Raw genomic sequence first — 20,820 nt, 5'->3', positions numbered from 1 at the left:
AGCGAGAGGAGGCAATGAGTCTGATGGTGCATGCCACCTTTCGTGACGTCATTTCCTGTTGTGACGTTAGCGTCCCCCCCCCTGCAGAGAAGGATGTGGCACCAAAGCTTAGCAGTTGAATGTGCTGGTTACAGAAAGGGCTGATCATAATAGTGCTTGAAGCCTTGATTCACAATTCAGGCTTTCCTTCTTGCCAGGTTGATACATTGAGTGTCACTGGGCCAATATAATCTTCTGTTTTTGCCTTATTGGATACCACACGACTCTGCTGCAGAATGGTCTTTGATACTATCCGCCTGGTGCTTGGTGAGAAACAAGAAAGAACATCCTACATGCATGTTTAGTCACAGTGGTTATCTTTCTTGACCCCACCCCCTTTTCAGAGCCGTTCGTCTCAGTCACTTCAGTTAATTCCAACTCCTCTCCATGTCGGCCCAGCCTCCCTTGTCATGTGACTCCTTTTCTCCATCTTGTTTCTTCTCAAATCACCCCTCTTCCTGGCACCATTTCACTCCTCTACCCTTCTCACCGGATCTCCACCCCCCCCCCCCCCCTCCGTCCTCCCCACTCCTCTCTTTATATCAAGGACCACTGAAATCATGAAACTCTAGCCGCAGCCTTTTCCACATAGTTATGGATTCACTGCACTAGCCACATAATCCACCATCTGCTGCATCATATTCAGATTTTTCTTAACCATCAAAATGTTTCTACCTCAATGGCTCAAAAGCCACTAAACAGAACAGTTGCATAGACCATGCAAAGGTTAACTGGGCATCTCTCAGTTGCTCATTGCTGTAGTCAGGCGTTAAACTGGCACGGAGGTGATATTTTTGCACAGACTGTGTTAATGTGTGTTGAAATGGCAAACTACTGCCACAGAATGGATGTCACATAATTTGCTTCTTCTTGATACACAGTTCAGTCAATCATGTTGTATTATTTGGATCTATACCTCCGCATAATTCCAGTGGCCCCGAACAGACCCCCACCTCTTACCTCACACTTGCTCATTTCTTCACCTTTCTGCTTGCTACTCCGCTCCTTTCTCCTTCTCTCTCCATTCCAGCCTCACTCTTTCCATATCCCTCCACTCACTCACTCCTTTCTCCGTCTTACCTCCTTCTCCCCTCACTGTTTTGTCCATTTCTTTCCCTCGCTCCTTCCTACATCTCTCGCCTCCATTGTTTTTACATCTCCTTTTCTTCTCGCCTCACTCCTTTCTCCGTTACTCACCTGACACTCCATCTCAGCCTATCACCTTACTCCTTTCCTCTTCTCTCTCCTTCTCACATCACTCCCTTCTCCATCTATCTCCGTTTATCCCCTTCCCCATCTTTACCTCCTTCTCTGGTCACTCCCTCTCTCTGTCCCTCCCTATCTCTGTCCCTCCTTCTCCCTGTCCCTCCTCGCTTCACTCCGTTGCCCAATTTAGTTAAATGTTAGCTTTGTTCTCCTTCTCACTCACACTATCCAACTCTCTCATTATCACTCCTTCCCCCTCCACCACTTCACCCCAACTCACCCTTACCCTTCTCGCCTCTTTGCCTTTTCCCTTCACTCCTCTACACCATCTCCAGCAATTTCACCACCCCACCCGTCGATCACTCGTTTCTCCCCTTGCCTCACACCTCTGCCCATCTCTTCCTCCAGGGTTTAACTCACTCACTTCTGAATAACATCTCCTCCCTCCCCCCTTCTCCCACTCTCACCTCACTTCTTAATCCCCACCCCCCGCCTAATTCCTCTCCCCTTCTGATTTTACTCCTACTCCTGCTCTATTGCTTTACTCACTCCCCTGTCTCCCAACTCTCTCACCACTCCCATTACCCTTCTTACCTCCCCCGCCCCCATCTTTCATTTTTCACCTCCCCACATCTCACCCTTTCCCCTTTGTCTGGACATCCCTCCCACCAGTCCACCCCCCCCCAATCCCCCCGTCCTCACCTCCTCCACTGCTCACCACTCCTCCAGCCCCTCCCTCCCCTCCCTGCTGGTGTCACTCCCGGTTGCCATGGAGAACACGGTGCCTTGCCCATCGCAATCATTCGCCCCTCCTAAATCTGTAAAGCAGAGGCCGCCTCTCCACCCCGCCCACCACAGCCCCTCCCCGCCACACCCCATCCCCCACCTTCACAAAGGGGCCCGGGCCACCCCCTGTAAGGGCAGAAAGAGTGGGAGGGAGGGGCCTGGCACCTGGAGACCTGTCAGCCGACCCAGCCCCTCCCTGCCTGCAGCAGCATCAGGGCCCCGCCCCCTGCCCGGCCGCTCTGCTGATGCGGCACTCCGCACGGCCCCTTTAAGGAACCCCACCCTAGGGCCGGGCCAGGGTGGAGCCGCCCGTCTATTGACACCTCGGGGAGGCAGGGAGCTGCCTGCAGAAGCAGGAAGAAGCGCCCATTGCCGTGTCCAGCCGGGGAGCTGAAGAGCGAGAGATCCTGGGAGGAGAGAGGTCCCTTACCCCGGCCTGGCAGGGAGCACAGGGGCATCGGCGCAGCCTGGTACCCAGATACCCCCGTGGGAAGAAGAGAAGGGCCAGCCCCCAAATCCTATTTGATACCCATCCTCGGGGTTCAAGGGGGGCTCCCAGCGGGGTCTCCAGGCCTCGCCATACCTTTCCTTTACATTGTGACATATGTTTCCTCCGCCCAGGTGACCATTACTGCAAGATGTTTTGACCAAGGGGTCTGTCTCAATTTCCATCACACGCCCTGTCGGAGCTCTCGGTACCTTTTTTAAGGTGGAATTTACATGGTGAGATAAGGAGGGATTTGTGGGCCCTGTGAGGAAAGAGAAGAGAGTCTCTGGGACTTGAGCCTCCGGGAGAGACACCCCTGCATGGTCTGCTTGAGACCCCCTCAGCTGGAGTTCGACCTTCGCGACAACACGAGGGAGAGGAGGCCGTGGCTGTCTGCACCCCCTAGCATGCTCTCCATCGATGGAATGAGCGCCGTCTACTTCGGAAGAAAGTTGCAGGAGGCCGGATGGGGGGTAAGCTGCTCCACCTTTGCTCCCCTCCCCTCTCCCACGCTCCTCTGCTGCTGGCGCAGGCTCCGTGCGATGCAGAGTTTTATAAGGCGATTAGCCAGTTTTCTATGCGACACCAAGTATTTTGCCCAAGGTCACTCAGAGTGGTCAAGAGGGGGAGCCGGGAGTGTATTCATATTCTACTGTTCCCTTCTTTTGTGACGTGCATGCCTTTTTTTGATGATAGGATAGCAACTTGATTCGCATGTGTACCTTTCTAGTATTCCCTTGTCCCTGCTGCGTCCTTTACCCTACTGCTTTCTTCCTGTCGAGGTCTACAAGAAACATATATTGTGCAAGGAATGCCGCACCTCGCATTGGTTGGCCCCACCGGGGGATGGTTCAATGCAAACATCTATATTACTATGCTTTTCATAAAGCGCTTGCTATTCGATAACTTTGCTGCTTCCTTGGCGCTGTGGACGTCCGCAGCAGTGTAGCAAGGATGCGATGGGCCCTGTGCGTGCAAGTAAAATGCCCACTTTACTATTCAGCAGTGATCAGGGCCATTGGACTCCCTGGTGCTCGGGGCCGCGGTGCCACTGCACTTGTTGCACCAATTGTACCTACGCCCCTGGACGTCAAGGTGTCGCTGTGCTACAGTGCTACGCAATGATGCGGGCTCGTCCATACGAATGCGGACGGGCTGGGTCCGTTTCACTAGATTTGGAGGTGGCGGTTTTTAGGTTGCACACATAGCTGCTGTAAATGCATTCACCGACTAGACTACCTTACTCGCGTAACTGGCAGCTTAGCAAGCGTTTCATGCGTGTCCAAAGCTGCCGGGAAGTACCAAGGCAGAGGAGGGCCCCGAAAGCAGTGAGCGCATCACTCTCGTGACAGCCTATCAGAGGGCAGCGACTGTTTTGAGCAGATGATCAAACTATCCGGACATTTATCAGCATCGGTACATCTGACACAGGGCTTGATATCAGCGCGAACCCCGACCGCCTCCTAACCCCTCGAGCGCTGGATTAATACGTTATTGTGCAATTTGCGATGCAGCATTCCGGCCCTGAGTGCTTCCCGAAATTATGTGGTGTTCGTGGGTAAAGTGCCCATCCTAGATTGTGGAAGCCTGAGTTTTAATCTTGGCTTCATGGTGTGATCCTGGACAAATAAGTTTGTCCCCCGTTGTTCATTGACTTTAAATAGAAACATCTGTGTGGGGCTAAATGTGGGTATTAAGTGCTACTTGGACGACTGATTATATACTCGTGTTGCCGTCTGAGACGCCACGGCGTCAGGGAGTGGTATTCAGTAAGCATTGGCGAGTTCCTAAGAGGGGTGTCCACTGTCCCTGATAAGAATAACCGGCGACAGGCGGTGTTTAGGAACAAGTCGGGGATCGTGCCGAATACTGGTCTGATTCCTATGTTGATACAGCCACTGTCTTTTGTAATGTTGCCTTCACAGTGTTGTACGCAATAGGCGCTACTCTTGCAAACTTAATGGGCCTACACAGACTTGGGAATGGTGAAATAGTGCACCCGCCATTTCCGAATTTTACCTTGTGGTTCAAGAATGCGCAGAGATCTTAACAACAAACATTTAAATGTTTTCCCCCTATTTTTGGTGTAGAATGAGGGCTCCAGGTGGAGATTCTATTCTCGTGCGCAGCTTTGTCCCTTCGGGTTGGTGAAGCCCGCCTGACTGCACGCTCTACCGCCTGCTGCTTTTCCCGCCTTCAGGCCACCACGTGATCTGTGCTCTAAGCCTCCACTGCGGCCTCTGTTGGGAGCTTGGAGTCGGCGACTGAGCTGTGCAGTAGTGGACGCAAAGGGCACGAGTTCGAATCCCGACATCCCCACTTTGACCAAATATGATGCTGGACAAAACATTGCCCCCCCCTACTTGACTCAGTACCTTTATTTATCTGCAAGTGTGAGCGCATAATATTAGCCCTACCCTACAATTAAGCGATATATAAAAATGAATATTTACCCTACTCTCTGACATGTTTTAAGTTTCTGTTCTCCTGGTGAGAATTTCCACGTGTGTGCCCACCTTTCTTCTACTCATTTTAAAACTTGGTTGCCCTGCCTCCCGATACCCCTATTGCCTCCTAATTAACCCCTTCCATCTGTGTAAAGTTTTTAGAGTCAATAGGACGTCACAGAAACTGAAAGTAGAGCATTGGAATGTTGAGTGCTCCATTTAAGACCATGAGGTGGCTCCGGGCCAATAATGGCTGGTAGAAGTATGCTGTTCCAACATTCCAACGTTTGTCTTTCTGTTTCTTTTTAATTTACAACATTCTATCCTGACGGGGTGGAATGTTCTAATAGTCTTATAGCCCTTGTACCTGGGGCTATTATACCTGTTGTTAAAGGACCTCACCCTTCTTGTAGGCTTTGGCCTTCAGCTCGGGCCTATGACTCCAGGTTCAGGGCCTTTAATACATGGTATGGCCTTCAGCAGGATTTAGGGCTAGATTAAAGTCCAAGCGAGGTATTGTAACCTTCCCACATAAGCCCTTATTTGGGTGCTAAAATGGTACTAATGAGGTGCAACCAATGCCCAGAGAGTGTTACCAAGTTAAAAATGACGAAATAATTAAGTGATACTATTGCAAACAAAATTGCTACATTATGCCGCATAATTTAGCTTTTCTTGCTGCATGGTTTTTACTCAGCTGCCGCATAATTTGTTCCTCTCCTGCAGCTTCATTCCAGTGGCCCAGCCCATACTGCTCTGAAAGCAGCTCCAAGCCTACAGGTAAAGTGGCATATTGTTTACTGCCCCCTTGCTTTAGGGGCAGGTGGAATCACAAGGGCGCACTCGGGTGTGGCTATTTCTAAAATGCAAACGAAACAATTGATGGACGGAATGTTGGACAATGCAGACATTCACCCCCCAGTCACAAGGATCTGGGTTTAATCCATCATTCTTTTGCTCACCACGCCAACCCAGTTTGGACCCAGCCATATGCAAATCAGTCTTGACCCTGTTCCTTGTGGTAACAGTCCAGCCCGAATTGCCAAGCCAAGTCCTCCCTCAACTGGAAACAGGCATCCTGGGACCGGTTTCAGGGCATCACCCGTAATCAGCCAGGATGGCTTGACTCCAGTGGTGTAGTGAGCACTTACCGGAGCAAGCTCTCTCCTCACTCCCCCACTTCCTGTCCTTTTGCTCAGTTCGCCTCCTCCCTCTTCCTTTCCAGATCTTCATCTGCTTAGACATCCTGATAGCTCAACTGCCTTCTTATTAATAAGGATTATCATACGCCCACCCCATACGTCTACCCTGTCTATTTCTAGAACCTTCCTGACATTCATATTTGTTATTTCATGCCTCCTACTTCTCCGGGGCTTCCATTTGCAGACTGCCGCCCCCTAGCGCTGTCCCCGCTCACTATCCCCCATCCCTTCTCTGTTCCACTGCATTCCATCTCACTTTCTGAAGGTTCCTTTTTTCATGTGCTTGTCTCTCTGGTCTGTGAGCATCATTTAGGGGTAGGAGTCGTTATCTTCCCCCTTAGCATCCTTGGCTGCAGGGGTCTAAGAGCCATGGTTGCCTTTTGTAGGTTACACTCTTTGCTCTTTCCTTCTGGCACAAGATAGGAGGCTTGCTTTTGATGGACTAAAGAGGGGGCAAAAGTAAAACCTTGTGCTGTCATCCGGTGTCAAAAGTGCGTGATGCCACTTCTGCCTACACAGTTGAATTGACATCCATGCACCGATTCCGCCTTTTACTCATTCATTAAATGGGGTTGCTTGTAAATCGTGACTACTCACACGTAAGGGTCTCTAGGCGCTGGGGGGGTAAGGCCCACCTCTTTCTGTCTACTTCCTTCCTGTTTAGCACAGATTTTCTCTTTCCCACTTTCACCTCTGCCCATTCACTTTGCATATATAATGAAATATAGATAGGGTCGAGCCTAATCTCTGGCCATATGCAGTACAGTATAACCCATTGCATGATATGTCACTGTTTCGGTGTGTGTGTATGTTACAAGCCTTCATCAGGACCAACTGAAAATGATATAACTAAATTCATTGACTTTAATGGCTGACAAGCGACTTTGTTTTAGAACCACTCTTGCCTTCAACACCTACTGAAAATGCAAGTCTCACTGATTTCACCCCACACATGGGCACATTAATGCAGGTATAGCGAGGCACACACTCGATGCCCTGAGTAATTCATCTCTACTGGTGGATGTCTGTATATTTTGAAGCGAGTGGGTGGGTGAGATTAAAAGTGCACCTGGGAGCGGCGGGGGTGGGGGGGATGCTGGCATCCGGATGACAAGCTATTCAGGTGACTTTCCTGTCCTTTCTAAACACTGCCCCGTTGCTACCCTTCAGATACAAAGCTGAAACGACTGGGCCTTGTAGTGCTAGGTAACAGGAAGGAGGCACCAGAGGCCTCTGACAGGAAGTGCGTGTGGGCTGCTACCATACAAAGATGTGCACAGCGTCCAGGGGAGGGACGACCCGTGGGCGCTTGTTTGGTACAGTCCAGGGACGAGGCAGCGCCAAGGGGTGGAGGGAGGGGCAGAGGTCGCGCGATGAGAGGAGGGTCCGGATAAGAAAAGGGAGAGGCAGGGGTCGCCTGATGAATGGAGGGACGGGGTGGGGGAGAAGCAACCTGTGAAGGGGGAGGGAATAGGCGGGGCACGCGCGATAAAAGAAGGGGCAGGGTCTCGTTCCAAAAGGATGAGGAGGGTGGGGGAAATAGAGGAGGGGCGGGTTCGCGGGATAAAAGAGAGAGAGGGGAGTAGGGGTGAGGTAGAGAGGAGCGGGGTCGCGTGATGAACTTAGGGGCAGAGTGGGGATTAGTGGGTGGGGTGGGGGTCCTATGTGATTCTTAGAGTTTATCCTTTTGTATCTCTTCCCTGTGTGACTTTACAACTTGTGTATTTGCAATTTTTTTCCCTGTTTGTGTCTTTTATGTATCTCATGTAATCCTACATCCTTATGTGTCGCAACTGGTTCTTTTGTAAAGCGCTCTGACACCTTCGGGTAATGTTCGTGCTATAGAAAATCGCATTAAATAAATCGGAGACTGAAGAGGGACAAGGTCAAGAGAGATGACATTTAGGGTAGGGTCTGAAGAGGGACAAGGTCAAGAGAGATGACATTTAGGGTAGGGTGACCAGGCGTCCCGGATTTGCTAGGACGGTCCCCGTTTTTCACCAGCTGTCCGGGCAGATTTCGAGAAATTTAGCTCATGTCCCGGTTTTTGGAGAGGGTCGACTAAAAACGGGGGAGGTGTTTTTTTTATGTGTTACAAAGCAGGGATGGTTAACAGTAGTTCCAAGAAAGCAATTTAATTAACAAGCAAGCTACTTGGTTTAAAAATTGCATCTTAGGTATGTTCTTACTGCCTGTTTTGTAATTCTTTGCTGAGGAGCGCTGTCATTCTGTGCGTCCACTTGACGTAAAATTATAGTCCTTTTTCTCTTTTTATGGAATGCCCCGTTTTTTTTTTTTTTGCTTTAAAATTCTGGTCACCCTAATTTAGTGGGTCTTAGTGAATAGTGGGGGTAGGAAGAGAAAGACATGGATTTCCTGCAGAGTGTAGGGACAGAGAGAGGGGCAGAGAGCAGACCAGGGCTGAGGGGCAATCTGGGGTAGAATCAGTGATGAATGGAGGCCAGTGAGAGGGGTGGGAGAGATACTGACTTGTGCAGAGAGGATGAATAAGTAATGGTGGTAAGGAAAGAAGAGAGCCTCTGGTGAGTGGGCGCAGAGCAGAGACAGGGTCGTCTGAGGGACGGAGCAGGCACGTCCATAGGCCTTGAAGCTGCTTTTGGTTGTCCGGTTCGGCCCAGGGCCAGCCGGGCGGCAGGGCCTTGTGAAACCCTGGCAGGCTCCTCCCCGGGTCACTCAGATGTAGATTCACTGAGACGGGAATTGGGAAGTAACAGGGTGGACATCCCGAGCGTGCACGTGCACTCTCAAGGCAGTGAGAAACCAGTGCAATGGGATCTGCAGCCCTAAGGGCAGCAGAGGGTCCTGGGTACCAAGAGTCCAGCAGGTGCAGTGGCACCGGGGCCCAGAGGTGTCCATTGATCCCTGCAGGGGCATAGCTAACACGAGTCCAGCAGGTGCAGTGGCACAGAGCAGGGCCGGACTGGGAACCAAAACCGGCCCTGGCAAAGAGCTAGACCAGCCCCCCCCGCCCCCAGGAGGTTGGGGGTGCGGCCAAGTACTTTGCCAGGGCCGGTTTTCGGCCGATTTTGTTACAGGGCCGATTTTGCAGCTATGCAAGGGCCCAGGACCCGGAGTGGCCCATTGAACTCTAAAGGGGCGTAGCTACCATGAGTCCGGCAGGTGCAGTGGCACCGGAGCCCATTGAACTCTGATAATTGCTGTATTTTACTACCCCAATACCAATCAAATGGGCTATTTCCCTTGCTTGCACTAGGACCCACAGTATCCTTTCTATGCTGCTGCACAGTGGTATGTTTATGTGAACTGGTGCAGTAGTGCATGAAGTGAAAACGCTAGGATTGTCACAATATACAATAGTCTTGAAAAAGAGTCTGCACAAACAATCCCATGCTCGTTTATTGGCCAATCAGTTGCTCTGCTCTGGAGCAGTCAGTGCAGTGCCTGCCCATCAACGCATCTCTCCAGCGAAGCAGAATTGGCCTCGGATTTGCAGAGTCCCCTCCCAGGGGTTGATTTGTTGACTCCCCAAAACTCCCCTCCAGACAGGGATCCCAGGATGGTTGTTTGCAACTCACCCCCCCCCCCCCCCCCTCCCGTTTTACCCTCTTTCCCCCAAGGCACTGATTAAAAAAAATCATCGGATAACCCCGGTCGTATATTTATTAAAATTAATAAATCATAATTGAAAAATTCTTAACACAATTTTTATAGGTAGAAAAACCCAAATATATTCATTAACATTTCAAATACACATATTTACACACCTTTTATGGCTATCCTTAACATGAGTCTAATACATAGCCATTCCTAACCCAAAACTAGAATATGGTCACTTGGTTTTCTGCGTATCCCGGATGAGCCTACGTGCAAGGTCATGACTGTTACCAATTCCAAACTACTTGTCCGGTCCCCCTTTAACAGAGTGACCTTGCGCAGGAGGCCCGTTTGTCCATCAGATTCCTTCCCGCGTGCACCCCCTACGCCCTTCCATACTACCTCCCAGGGACTGATGTTATGCCACATTGGCACCCTGCACAGGGGTTGGCCCAACGGGCCTGTCGGAAGCGGCACTTCCTACCCCCGCACGCTTCAGCCTACCGGCCGGAAGCATCCCCTGGAGTGTAATGGGGGACCACTGCCCTCCCCCCCAGTTGTCCCCCTTAACAATGGGATGCCTACTAAGAGATGTAAAATGTGACCTAGCAATCATGACCTTACCGCAGACCAAGTATACTTAGATATAAAATACGACAAGCACAAATGTACATCACCCTTTAACGTAAAACATAACGAAATGACATTATTTGCCAGAGCCTTCAGTAACTGGAAAAGAACCTTACAAACTTCAACCTGTAAAGCAAACCATTAAACAGGATGTGAAAATCGGATGTGAGAGCATACTTTGTATTCATCTGGCACACACGACCCAAATATCGGGATAGAGAGAGAGGGAGAGAGACTCCTGGATAGGAAACACACCTTCTAAACACTCACATACCCCACACAGACCTGGGTGCTGGTAGGCAAGGCAGTCACTTCAGCAGGGTGACCATAGCCTGAGGGCGACATGTTATTGTGGCAACCCATTGCTACACATAGCCTGAGAAAATGACCTTTTTTTGTGTGTGGGGAGTACTCCAGATGACAAAACACTATTTCGCCTGGAGCGCTGCGTTTACATTTTTTTAAACTTAATTTTATCCTTAATGTTGAAAGGGAACATCACCACCCAAAGGTTCTGTTAAAAAAAACTAAAAATCAACAAAGATCATGCATTATGTCTTTCCTAACGCACACACCACTCAAATTACTTTTATATGTAACTATACTAATTCTCCACTAATCCTTTATGGGTTCCGGAGTAAAGTGCTACTCACTGAAATAAGCGCTTCAACACCTCATCATAGTTAACAAGCGCTATATAAATGCAAACCTTTTCCCCTCTTCTATCCCCCCACTATCCTTCTCATTTCAAATAACTGACTAACTTATCCACCACTCAATTTTCTTTCATATTTCACTATGCGAATTCACCACTAATCCTTTGGGGGCTCTGGAGTAGCTTGCTACTCGTCGAAAAAGTGCTTCGATGCCTCGTCAGAGGTAGTAAGCGCTATATAAATGCAATTACAATACAATGCATATTTTAGGGTTGCATTTCCCTTTAAGCCTCTCCCTGCCCATGCTTTTCCCGCGGATGGCCACAGCGGAAGGTCACTGAAGTCTCCATTGAGCAGTGCGAATGGAAGCGGTGCCAGCAACTGGCCCGCCTATGCTCTGCGCGTGCTTGTGATATTTTGCAACATGATGCTACAATTTGATCCTTGGCTTTTTTTCCAAAGACATTTCTTAGAAAGGGAAGAAGGTGGCTCGAGTCCACATGATTTTTTTTATGGAACACAGTGAATGGCCTTGCTTCCTTCCATACTCACAGGTTTGACACTAATCTATTTCTAAACGAGAAGCAAATCAGCAGTTTTCTGTTGAAAAGGGAAGACTGGTATATTTTCTAATTTCATCATCCCCCATGTGTTGTGGATTGCCACTGAACCCCTCCCCTCCCCCCCCCCTCCCCCCCCCCCCACTTACCACTTAGCCACAAATACATTTATTTACTTTGAGGTTTTTATATTGCGCTAACACACGAGAGGGTATCAGATCGCTTTGCAAAGAGAACAGGCAGAGATGTCGGGGGCGACCTCTAGCATGGGGGAAGCTGGGCCCAGGCCCAGGGCGCCAATATTCTGAGGGGCGCATGGAGCCAATTGCATCAAGTCTAGCAGGTTGCCCCAGAGAAGAGTAGACGTCTCAGCATAGATAACCTCTTCCAGATGTCTTCATCCCTGTCCCATATCCAGACCTAACCCACTAAGTAGTTAAATGTACAAGCTTTGTCAGGTGGGCTCTCCCCTTGTGACGTGGCATAATCTCATTGGAAGCAGGCGGCCTGCTTCTTCCACAGGAGCGACCTTCATGCAGCACACCACGTTTCTTCTACCGAATGGGCTGTACTCTGCCTCCCTGCCTGCTAACTGCACCGGAAGTCCTGCCTTTTCAAGATGGCGCCGGTGCGCGAGATCAAAGGGCTACTTCTCCATTGGACAATACAGTTTACGATAGTAAAAAGAGCCTCTGGCTCTCAAAGACACAACATAAAATGACGTCGGGTCATCCATTACTGGAATAAACGAAGTTTCGGTTTCAGATCCAATATTTCTATTGCATATACTCGGGGAGGGACGCATGGATGTTATTGCGGCTCTAGGCTCATGGTGGCCCTGGGCAGGGAGCGTAGGTAGGGGGCCCCGGAAGATGGGGTCCGGGCGGGGCGTCAGGGTGTTTGAAAGTGGAACAGAGCCGGAGGCGCCAAATCCCTGCCAGGGGCCGCCATGCAAATATGTATCCATCCTCAGAGGATTATTATATTAAGGATATATTGGCGTGGTGGCCCCTGGGGTTTGGTGGCCCTGTGCAGGTGCACAGCTTGCACATGCCTAAGGCTGCCCCTGGCTACAAGCATAGCATAAAATACTTAATCAAATACTACAGAATGTCAACATACAGATAGATATTCGAACGCAGTTAGCTGGGAAGTCCCTTCCTGTGTGAATCCGATATTGAACTTTTTGTTCATCGTCTGCATAGGAGGGCATACCATATTGTTTTATCCTTTTTTTATGGAATGAGAATTTATATAGCAGTTATTACCCTTGCGATACTTTTGGAGCGCTTTATTTACATCGAGTTGAAAAATACATTTGTAAAGGGTATATCGAATGATACGCCCTGAATAATGTCAAACGCATTCATATTAAAGTGAAGACTTAACGACTGCTGAAAAGGATCTTTGTTTGCCACGTAATATCTCAATGAGATGCCGCTTACATTTCTACCCTTTTCCGACATAATAGCTCTTCAATATTTTCCATGTATTTTTTTTACCCATACCCTCCTTTATGATTTGATAAATAAAGGGTGTCACAATTTATGATGTGGAGCCTTTTTCCCAGGACACTTCTGATAAAACCAGCCTTTGACCACTGCTATGTAGACCTTATTATGTGCTTTAAACATTTTCTGGTGAGAGATTAAAGCTTATTTTATGTTTGGGTTGGAAAAGATTGAGATTAGTGGTTTGCACAGGTAGATTAATTATTCAGATAGTTACGCGTAATAAGTTCTGATTATAACACATTTTAGGGTTTCCACTTCTAGATGAGTGGCCAGAGATTCCGAAGGAGGTAGAAAGTTTAAGACTCCCTGTCTTCCACTCTCCCATCAATGTTGAGAGACAAATTTTATTAAATAAGCTTGCTCCATATTGTGACATTAATGTACACTACATGGCAACGAGGTAGCAATGCGCTTCCTTTCTCAGAAACTAGCTGCCCCTCCAGTCTCTCGTTCGTTGTATATTTGCCCTTGACCGTGTGCAATACTCTGCTTCCTTTCTGCTAAGATTGCACACTGCTAATAATACAAACTTGAGTACATAGGCAGGGTACAGTTTAATTCGAAATGTTATTTCCCTCTGTGGACATTCGGAGTGAGAAATCTACAAGTTGATGGACTTCCATGCCCTCTGACCATTTACCTACATCCCTAAAATGTATGAGCCTTGCGTTATGGCTTTCAGTCAAGGTTTGTGCCAGCGACTGAGCTTGCAGCCATCGCTGAGATGAAACTCAGTGGCCACTGTGGTTGGGTCACTTAAGGGTTAATGAATGAATGAATTTTGTACTTGTAAAGCGCACTTATACCCCGACTGGGGTTTCCTGGTGCTGTACGCATACCGCTGTGGAACCCTTCCTGGCTTTTCCCTGTGAAATGTCCACTCCTGGGCACCCCCAAGGTGAAGCCGGGCATCCCAGCGCTGTTGGGGCCGTTGTGGAGATTAAGCAAGCTATTGCCCAGAGTTGAAGAGTGGGATCCATGATTAGAATAGCCACTGAGGCGAGAATTATCAGGTCCGAGGAAATTGAACCCAAGACCCGCCGAGGCAGGAATTGAACCCTGGTCCCGGGCCAGACCTCTGCATCAGGGTCTGCTGCTCTAACCATTTGAGCCACACTTCTCCACAATAATTGTAAATATAAATCCGTATTTGTAAAGCGCAAACTACTCACCCTTACGGGTCTCAAGGTGCTAGGGGCTGTCAAGGAAATTAAGTGAGCTATTGCCTAGAGTCACAGTGTCTTGGGCTCCAGCTGCCGCTGGAGCCCGGGATCGAACCGTGAACCCTGTGCTCCTAAGTCAGCTGCCCTGGCCACTGCACCCCACATCTCCATTGTAGGGTTGGAGTTGGGGGCAGGAGCACCTAAAAGAGGACCAGTGGCCACCCACCCTCCTGCCAGCTAGGCCTCTCATGGCGTCGCGACGGTTGAGGCGGAGCTGGAACCTGATGAGGGCGTCTCGGGTTCTGCAGCCCTTGTGTTGTCACCCGAAGGTTAAGGTGACCACCTAAAAATAGCTCGCCTCCCAGCAAATGTTTCCGACTTATTAAGACATGGACCTCCTTATCAGGTTTCACTTTTCAGTAAGCGAGCAGGGCCAGGGGTATCTGCTTACACAATGTGTAGGGATGCCTTACACTGTGCTCATGCCTCGTGTCCGCATTAGGCCCAGCGTGGGGCGAGGGAAATGGAAAGTGACCCCCTCGAAGTGTGTCACGTGGCCGAGCCTGGAGCCGGTCATGTTCTTGCTGTAAGTCAGGGGTGTCAAACGTAGGTCCAGGAAGGTCAGATTCTTGACAGATTTTCAGGATCTCCACGTAAGATGTATTTACAGATAATACATCCAAAAAGTGCTAATTTACATAGAGGGCGATTATCCTGAATGTCTGACCATCCTGGGCTATTGCTCGGTGCCCCTGCACCGCACCCAGTTGGTTATTTTGGCAGCTAAGGCCACCAATTAGACGTTGATGGATCTTGTGACCACCCAACTTCAGCTTGTGACTGAAAGAAGTTCTGGGTTGCCTTGTAGGAGTTTTCCTAATTCATCGCTTCTCCAGTTCCATTTGATATGGGGTGTCCAACATAGGTCCAGGGTAGGCAAGCAGCATCAGGTTTTCAGGATAACAGACCGTCAGTTATGTCCAGCAGGGGATCCTTTCAGTATTGGGGCCCCTGTTTCGGAAATAAAAATCATGTCTCTCCTCCACCTCCCCACCCTTTAGCCAATTTAAGGAGAGCTTGAAACCAATTTTTTTGTTGTTGCTAAAAATCCATCAGCTAGTTGCTTTTAGGGTTCCTAGCACCACACTTTATCAAACCAGTCAATCCAAGTGGCATTTTACCTTGCCCTTCCAAAATATGTTGTTGTTATTGATTAGAGGTATATGTATGAGTATATATATATATATATATATATATATACAAACAAAACTGTCTGAAAGGCTATAGAAGCAATCTTTGTCATTTGACATGTGTGTAATGAGGGATGACATTCGCACACCATACAACTGTGAAACTTATTGGCTTTGCCAATGCTTCTTTGCTTGGCATTACTTATGAGTAAGCGCAGATGATGATGGCCTTTTAAAAAAAAAAAGAAACAAATGATGCAGAAAAAGGTTGCTTTCTTTTCTCTAAATCTTTTGTTGTGTCCGCCCTCACTCTGCAGTGCTAACAAGCTGCTCGCTGACTCATTTGAATATGTTAAATAGTCCCTATTGCATTCTAGTGGAGGCAGAATAAAACACCAAGATAGCCAATAGCAGATTGGTGAGTTTAAAAGGATGCTGTGGGCTCATCCAAGAAATGTTTGACAGGGTCTCTGGCCAATGGATGAAGGTTCTGGAGCAAAAGAAGCCAATGGGTGAAGGAGGCTGACCCAAAGCCCTTTAAGTGCAGAATACAAGCTATAAGCTAGAAGTGCGACAAGAACCACACGTGTCAAAACCCAAAGTGCATTGGTATTAATAATATTAATGTGCCTTAGTTTGCTTACGCTTTTTTTGTAACCTGGCTTGGTCCTTGGTCGACTAAATCTTTTTTCCTCGGATGCATAAAGCGAATATTCGTTCTGGGCACCAAACTCCCGGATACGAAATTTGAGTGTGTGTGTGGTATTTCTATAGCACAAACCTAGCCAAGAAGAGCCTGTACGGGATTAAAGACGCGCATACAGTTAACGAGTGAAAAGAGATAGCTGGGCTGTGGGCGGTTTCTTCGTTGTGATGTAAAGAGCTGTGTCTTGCACTCTTTCCTAAACTCGAGGCACATTGGGGTGCAATTTAAGTATTGAACAGTATTTGTCGAAATGACACCCAATCACTCCCACAGATAAGCTCGTGTGGCAGTTTGGGGTCTCGCCAGTGGCATCTGGGTGTGGTCCAAAAAATACTTGTTACCTGGCCCTGTGTCAGGACGGGAGAAGTTCTGTCGGCCCTGTTGTGTTTTTTTTTTATGAAACCGCACTAAGAATGCTGGGACTTGTAGTTTCACTTTTATGGCCTATAAATCCAGCATGCCTAGTGAACATTGATAATTGGAAAGTATTTTGGGTCAGTGCGGTGAGTGCAAGGGGCTCTCATGAAGAAAGCCGGGAGTGTCAGCTCAGACCTGGTGTTGGTGAGATGCGCAGCTGTGGGGGCAACAGTGCCACCCAGGCTGGGTAATAAGGGTGCCAGTCACTGCCCTGAGTCATGCCAATTTCAGGTGGATTGCCTGCCCCCGTGGAGGCAGTGTGTGACAGCATAGATGGCAGAAAACCTATTTTTTAAAAAGCTAGACTCCTCGGCATAATGTCGACTTTAGATAAATGCCCCCATATAAAAATGCCCATGTGCCCCATATCCGGCCCCCCTGGCAGACACTCGTCCCAATATATGCCAGGACAGTGGCTGTGTGCTAAAGTAACTGAAAGTGGGGTTGGCATGCTTTAAATAAATACAGAACAAAATGGCTCGAGCCATATATTTTTTTTAATGTCAAGATTTTTCCGGGTTGGATAATGCCAGTGCCAGGACTGGCATAGAGGGTAATACTCACTCACCAACTCTTCTACGCCAGGGCCGCTGGAATTATGCGGCAGGGGAGGGTCACATTCTTGCGGCACATTTTGTGATAGTATTACTGCCTTGTGGTCTAATTTTTACACATTAGCATTATCTGGGAGAAGTGTGGCTCAGGGGTTAGAGGCGGCAGACCCGGAAGCTGAGATCGGCCCTGGACCAGGGTTCAATTCCCCGCCTCGGCGGGTCTTGGTCTCAAAAATTCCACGGACTCGATAATTCTCGCTCCGGTGCCTTCTCGACTCACGGGTTCACACTCTGCGACTCTGGGCAATAGCTTGCTTAATCTCCACAACGGCCCCTCGCGGCGGGATGCCTGGCTTTCACCTTGTGGATACCCTGCCGGGGTTATCTCACAGGGGAATACCAGGACGGGTTCCCTAAGCAAGCGCCGGGAAACCCTTTGTGGGTAGCTGTGCGCTATATAAGCTCAAATACATTTACATACATTTACATCATGACATTAGTACCAGTTTAACCCATAAGCATAGTAATAATGAACAGAATGTTGACCAGTCAACTGTGCGGTAGCACACGGTGCTAAGATTTGGTAACTTTTGGTCTGTTTAAGTTTGAAGGTTTTTTTTTGTTAAAGTCTGCAGATAATGGATTATTTGTCAAATGCAGCAAATCCATAATTATGCGAAAAACGGTGCAGCCGCACATCCAATAATTCCAGTGGTCCTGCTCTAGGCCCAAGTTCAGGATATATATATGGATATGGGTGACGCCTTGCTAGCTGGGTCTGGTGGCTTAGTTGGCTAAAGCGTCCACTGTAGCCCTGTGTTTGACCCCACGGTCAAAGGTGCAAATCCTGGTGGGTCCACTCAGCCTTTCATTCTTCCGAGGCCGATAAAATGAGTACAATGAGTTTGGTAACAACAAACATCTGTTATTCAACGCTAAGATACCCTTCTGGGTGAACGTGTGCTTTACAAATACACACGGTATGTTATCCTCCTTCCAACGCTAGGGTAGGCGTACTTGAGCCCAGGAACTAGACACAAGTATCCTTACTGCATTGTTGAGATAACTATGTTCTTTGATAGTGTTACATCTTGTGCAGCCTGGGAAGAATACCTCTTGGAGAAATTCCAGCTGACCAGTTGCCATGGGTCTCAAGTGCATCAAATGAAGGCAGATGGATTTGTGGACACTGTCTTTGTGTCTGGCAGAAAGAACGCAGAGAAATTAACTAGACCAGACTTCAGGAATAAGGCAACAGACTCCAGTAACCATTTGCACTGAATTTTTCCACCTGTCATTTCATTATGTATCACAAATTCCTTATGCTACCAATTGGTTTCAGTTGAAGCCATTTGTAACTGGTCAGTTGGAATTCCAAGATGGCCCTAAGGATGTTCTGTTTATTACACACTAGGCGGATTGAATTAATTCAATAGCCATGACTTCGGTCGCTGGACCAACTTTAGAGTGACACGGTTCTAGGCCCCATAGGAGGGGCCCTAAGAAACTGCACATGAGGAACTACGTTATACAAATGTAAAATGAATAATATATTGTTTAATACAGAGGTCTCCAACCAGTAGCTTGGGAGCTACTGGTAGCTCACCAGCACCCTCAAAGTAGCTCTCAGAGGTGAATCCAAACCAAGCCAATCACAGAAATTCTGTGTATATTAAAGAAGGCAGCACTGCTCATTTCACTACCCTTAAGAGTTACAGACAGCCAAACCAATGGCGGGGCCTGTTGATAACACTCACAAACACACTGTGGTGGCCTATCAATCAATAAATCGGGGATTTATAGAGCACACTACTCACTTGTGAGGGTCTCAAGGCGCTGGGGGAGTGTGTGGGGCGGATTTGGGCAGCTCAGGTCATTCGAAAAGCCAGGCCTTGAGGCTCTTCCTGAATGTTTTTAGTGTGGGGCTTCATCTGATGCTGAGGGGGAGTTTGTTCCAGATCTTGGCCATGATGTAGGAGAAGGGTGTGCCTCCTGTTCAAGTTCTGTGGATGCAAGGGATTTCGGCCAAGGCCTGGTCAGCGGAGAGGAGGTTTCTTTTGGGGTTGTAGAAGGAGATTCTTTATTTGAGGTATTGGGGTCCAGTGTTGTGGAGGGCTTTATAGGTGTGTGTGTGAGCAGCTTGAAGGCCACTCTTTTTCCAAGGGGAGCCAGCGGAGAGTTTGTATATGCTGGGTAATGTGGTCTTGTCGTGGGATGCTGAGGATGAGTCTGGCTGCGGCGTTCTGGACAGTCTGAAGTTTGTGGAGTAGAGATTTCTTGATTCCAGCATAAAGGGTGTTCCCGTAGTCCAGCCTGCTGGTAATTAGTGCATGGGTGACGGTCTTCCTTGATTCGGGGGGTGGGTCCATTTGGTCTTGCCGAGTATGAGGAGGGTATTGAAGCAACTGGAAGGTGTAGCGTTGGCCTTTGGGTCTGCCACATGAACCATCTTTATCCACTTTAAACCTGCCTAAGAACGAGATTGGCAATGTTATCGGCCCTGCTCTATCAGTCGCACTGTGTGTGACATAAAAGAACAGTAGCAGCAGTAACCAGGGCTGACCCACCAAAGGGTGTGACTGCAAGAACTAGAGTGAAAATGTTTTAGTTGGGAGCATGATCAACCAAACAGCTGAGTAGAAGAGAGTATGCATCCAGGGCAGAGAAAATTAAAAGCATAGCATTCATTTTTGTGTGGGTATGTGACATAGTGTCCTTCCCAAATAAACAGTATTTATTCCTTAAAGCTACTCCTAGCGTCAAGGACTGCTAAATATGTATGCTGGTCTCCATTATAAGAGTATTATCTCTGACGCAATTGTGCCCATTCTTGGTATAATTGTGCCATAGCCATAATATTTTCGTCCTTGACTATTTTGGGCATACAAGTCTACTATTTACATACTTGCTGCCATCACTAACATATTAAGAGCATGACTGGCCTGCTTTTAGCCATTCCCGACAGAGTGGCAACAGCTTCTCCCATAACAATGGCCATAACTGATATATGTTGGGCATCCAGCTGTGGCACAGTGGTAACCCTGGTTTAATAGTGGGCATTACTGGCATAACAGAGGCATTTTTACACGGCGGTACTAAATGACAACTAAAAGCTGATGTTTAGGGACTGTCATTTCTAACAATGAAAACTGATTTGATTTTTAAAGGAAAAAATTATGCTTTTTCAGAAAAGGTTTTTGGTCTGGAAAATTGAGTTTGATCGCTCAAAGTGGAAAGGGATTTTGATAAAAAATATGTGTATTTTCAAAAGCTAATATGCTAATGACGACAAAATATTGCAATTTTAAAACACATTTAAAGTTGTTAGCTGAATAATTCAATTTGAGTTGGGGAGACTTACTGCTGTCGTAATACCCTTTGTGGCACTCGGCATGTGATAATTTGAATTTGACTTGATTAAACGCATTTAATATTGATAAACGTTTTCCTAGCATTCTGCTGATAACTTCACCTGAAATGTTTGGGTGGTTACTACTGATAATTGTGCTTAGGGTGGTCATAGTGTAATGTTATTACATATCATCAGCATTTTACTGTGATAAAATATGCTAGTAGCTCAGCAGGACTTTCCTTAAGCAGAAGTAGCTCTCAGTAGAGAAAAGGTTGGAGACCCCTGCCCTAAATTGAGTTGGTCGCTCAGGTAGTGTAGGCGACTATTGCATCTAG

The 20,820-nt window shown here is 48.0% G+C and overlaps 1 protein-coding gene across 3 annotated transcripts in view; it reads left to right on the top strand.

Annotated features, from left to right (window-relative positions):
• Positions 1-20,820, top strand: part of LOC147689146 (Krueppel-like factor 8) — a 664,854-nt gene that overhangs the window by 584,772 nt on the left and 59,262 nt on the right. Inside the window, exon 1 of one of the 3 annotated variants that reach the window (XM_086942039.1) lies at positions 2,366-2,991. The exons of the other annotated variants lie outside the window; for them this stretch is intronic. Within the exon in view, the coding sequence (XP_086798165.1) occupies positions 2,839-2,991 (153 nt within the window). The 5' untranslated portion in view covers positions 2,366-2,838. Of the gene's footprint in view, positions 1-2,365; positions 2,992-20,820 lie in introns of those variants that run through there. 3 annotated transcript variants of the gene reach the window in all.

Source organism: Lissotriton vulgaris, chromosome 10 (assembly GCF_964263255.1).
Source record: "Lissotriton vulgaris chromosome 10, aLisVul1.2, whole genome shotgun sequence".
In the NCBI taxonomy this organism is placed as follows: domain Eukaryota; kingdom Metazoa; phylum Chordata; class Amphibia; order Caudata; family Salamandridae; genus Lissotriton; species Lissotriton vulgaris.
The sequence above is the reverse complement of the archived record's forward strand: the minus strand, read 5'-3'. Positions and strand labels throughout refer to the sequence as shown.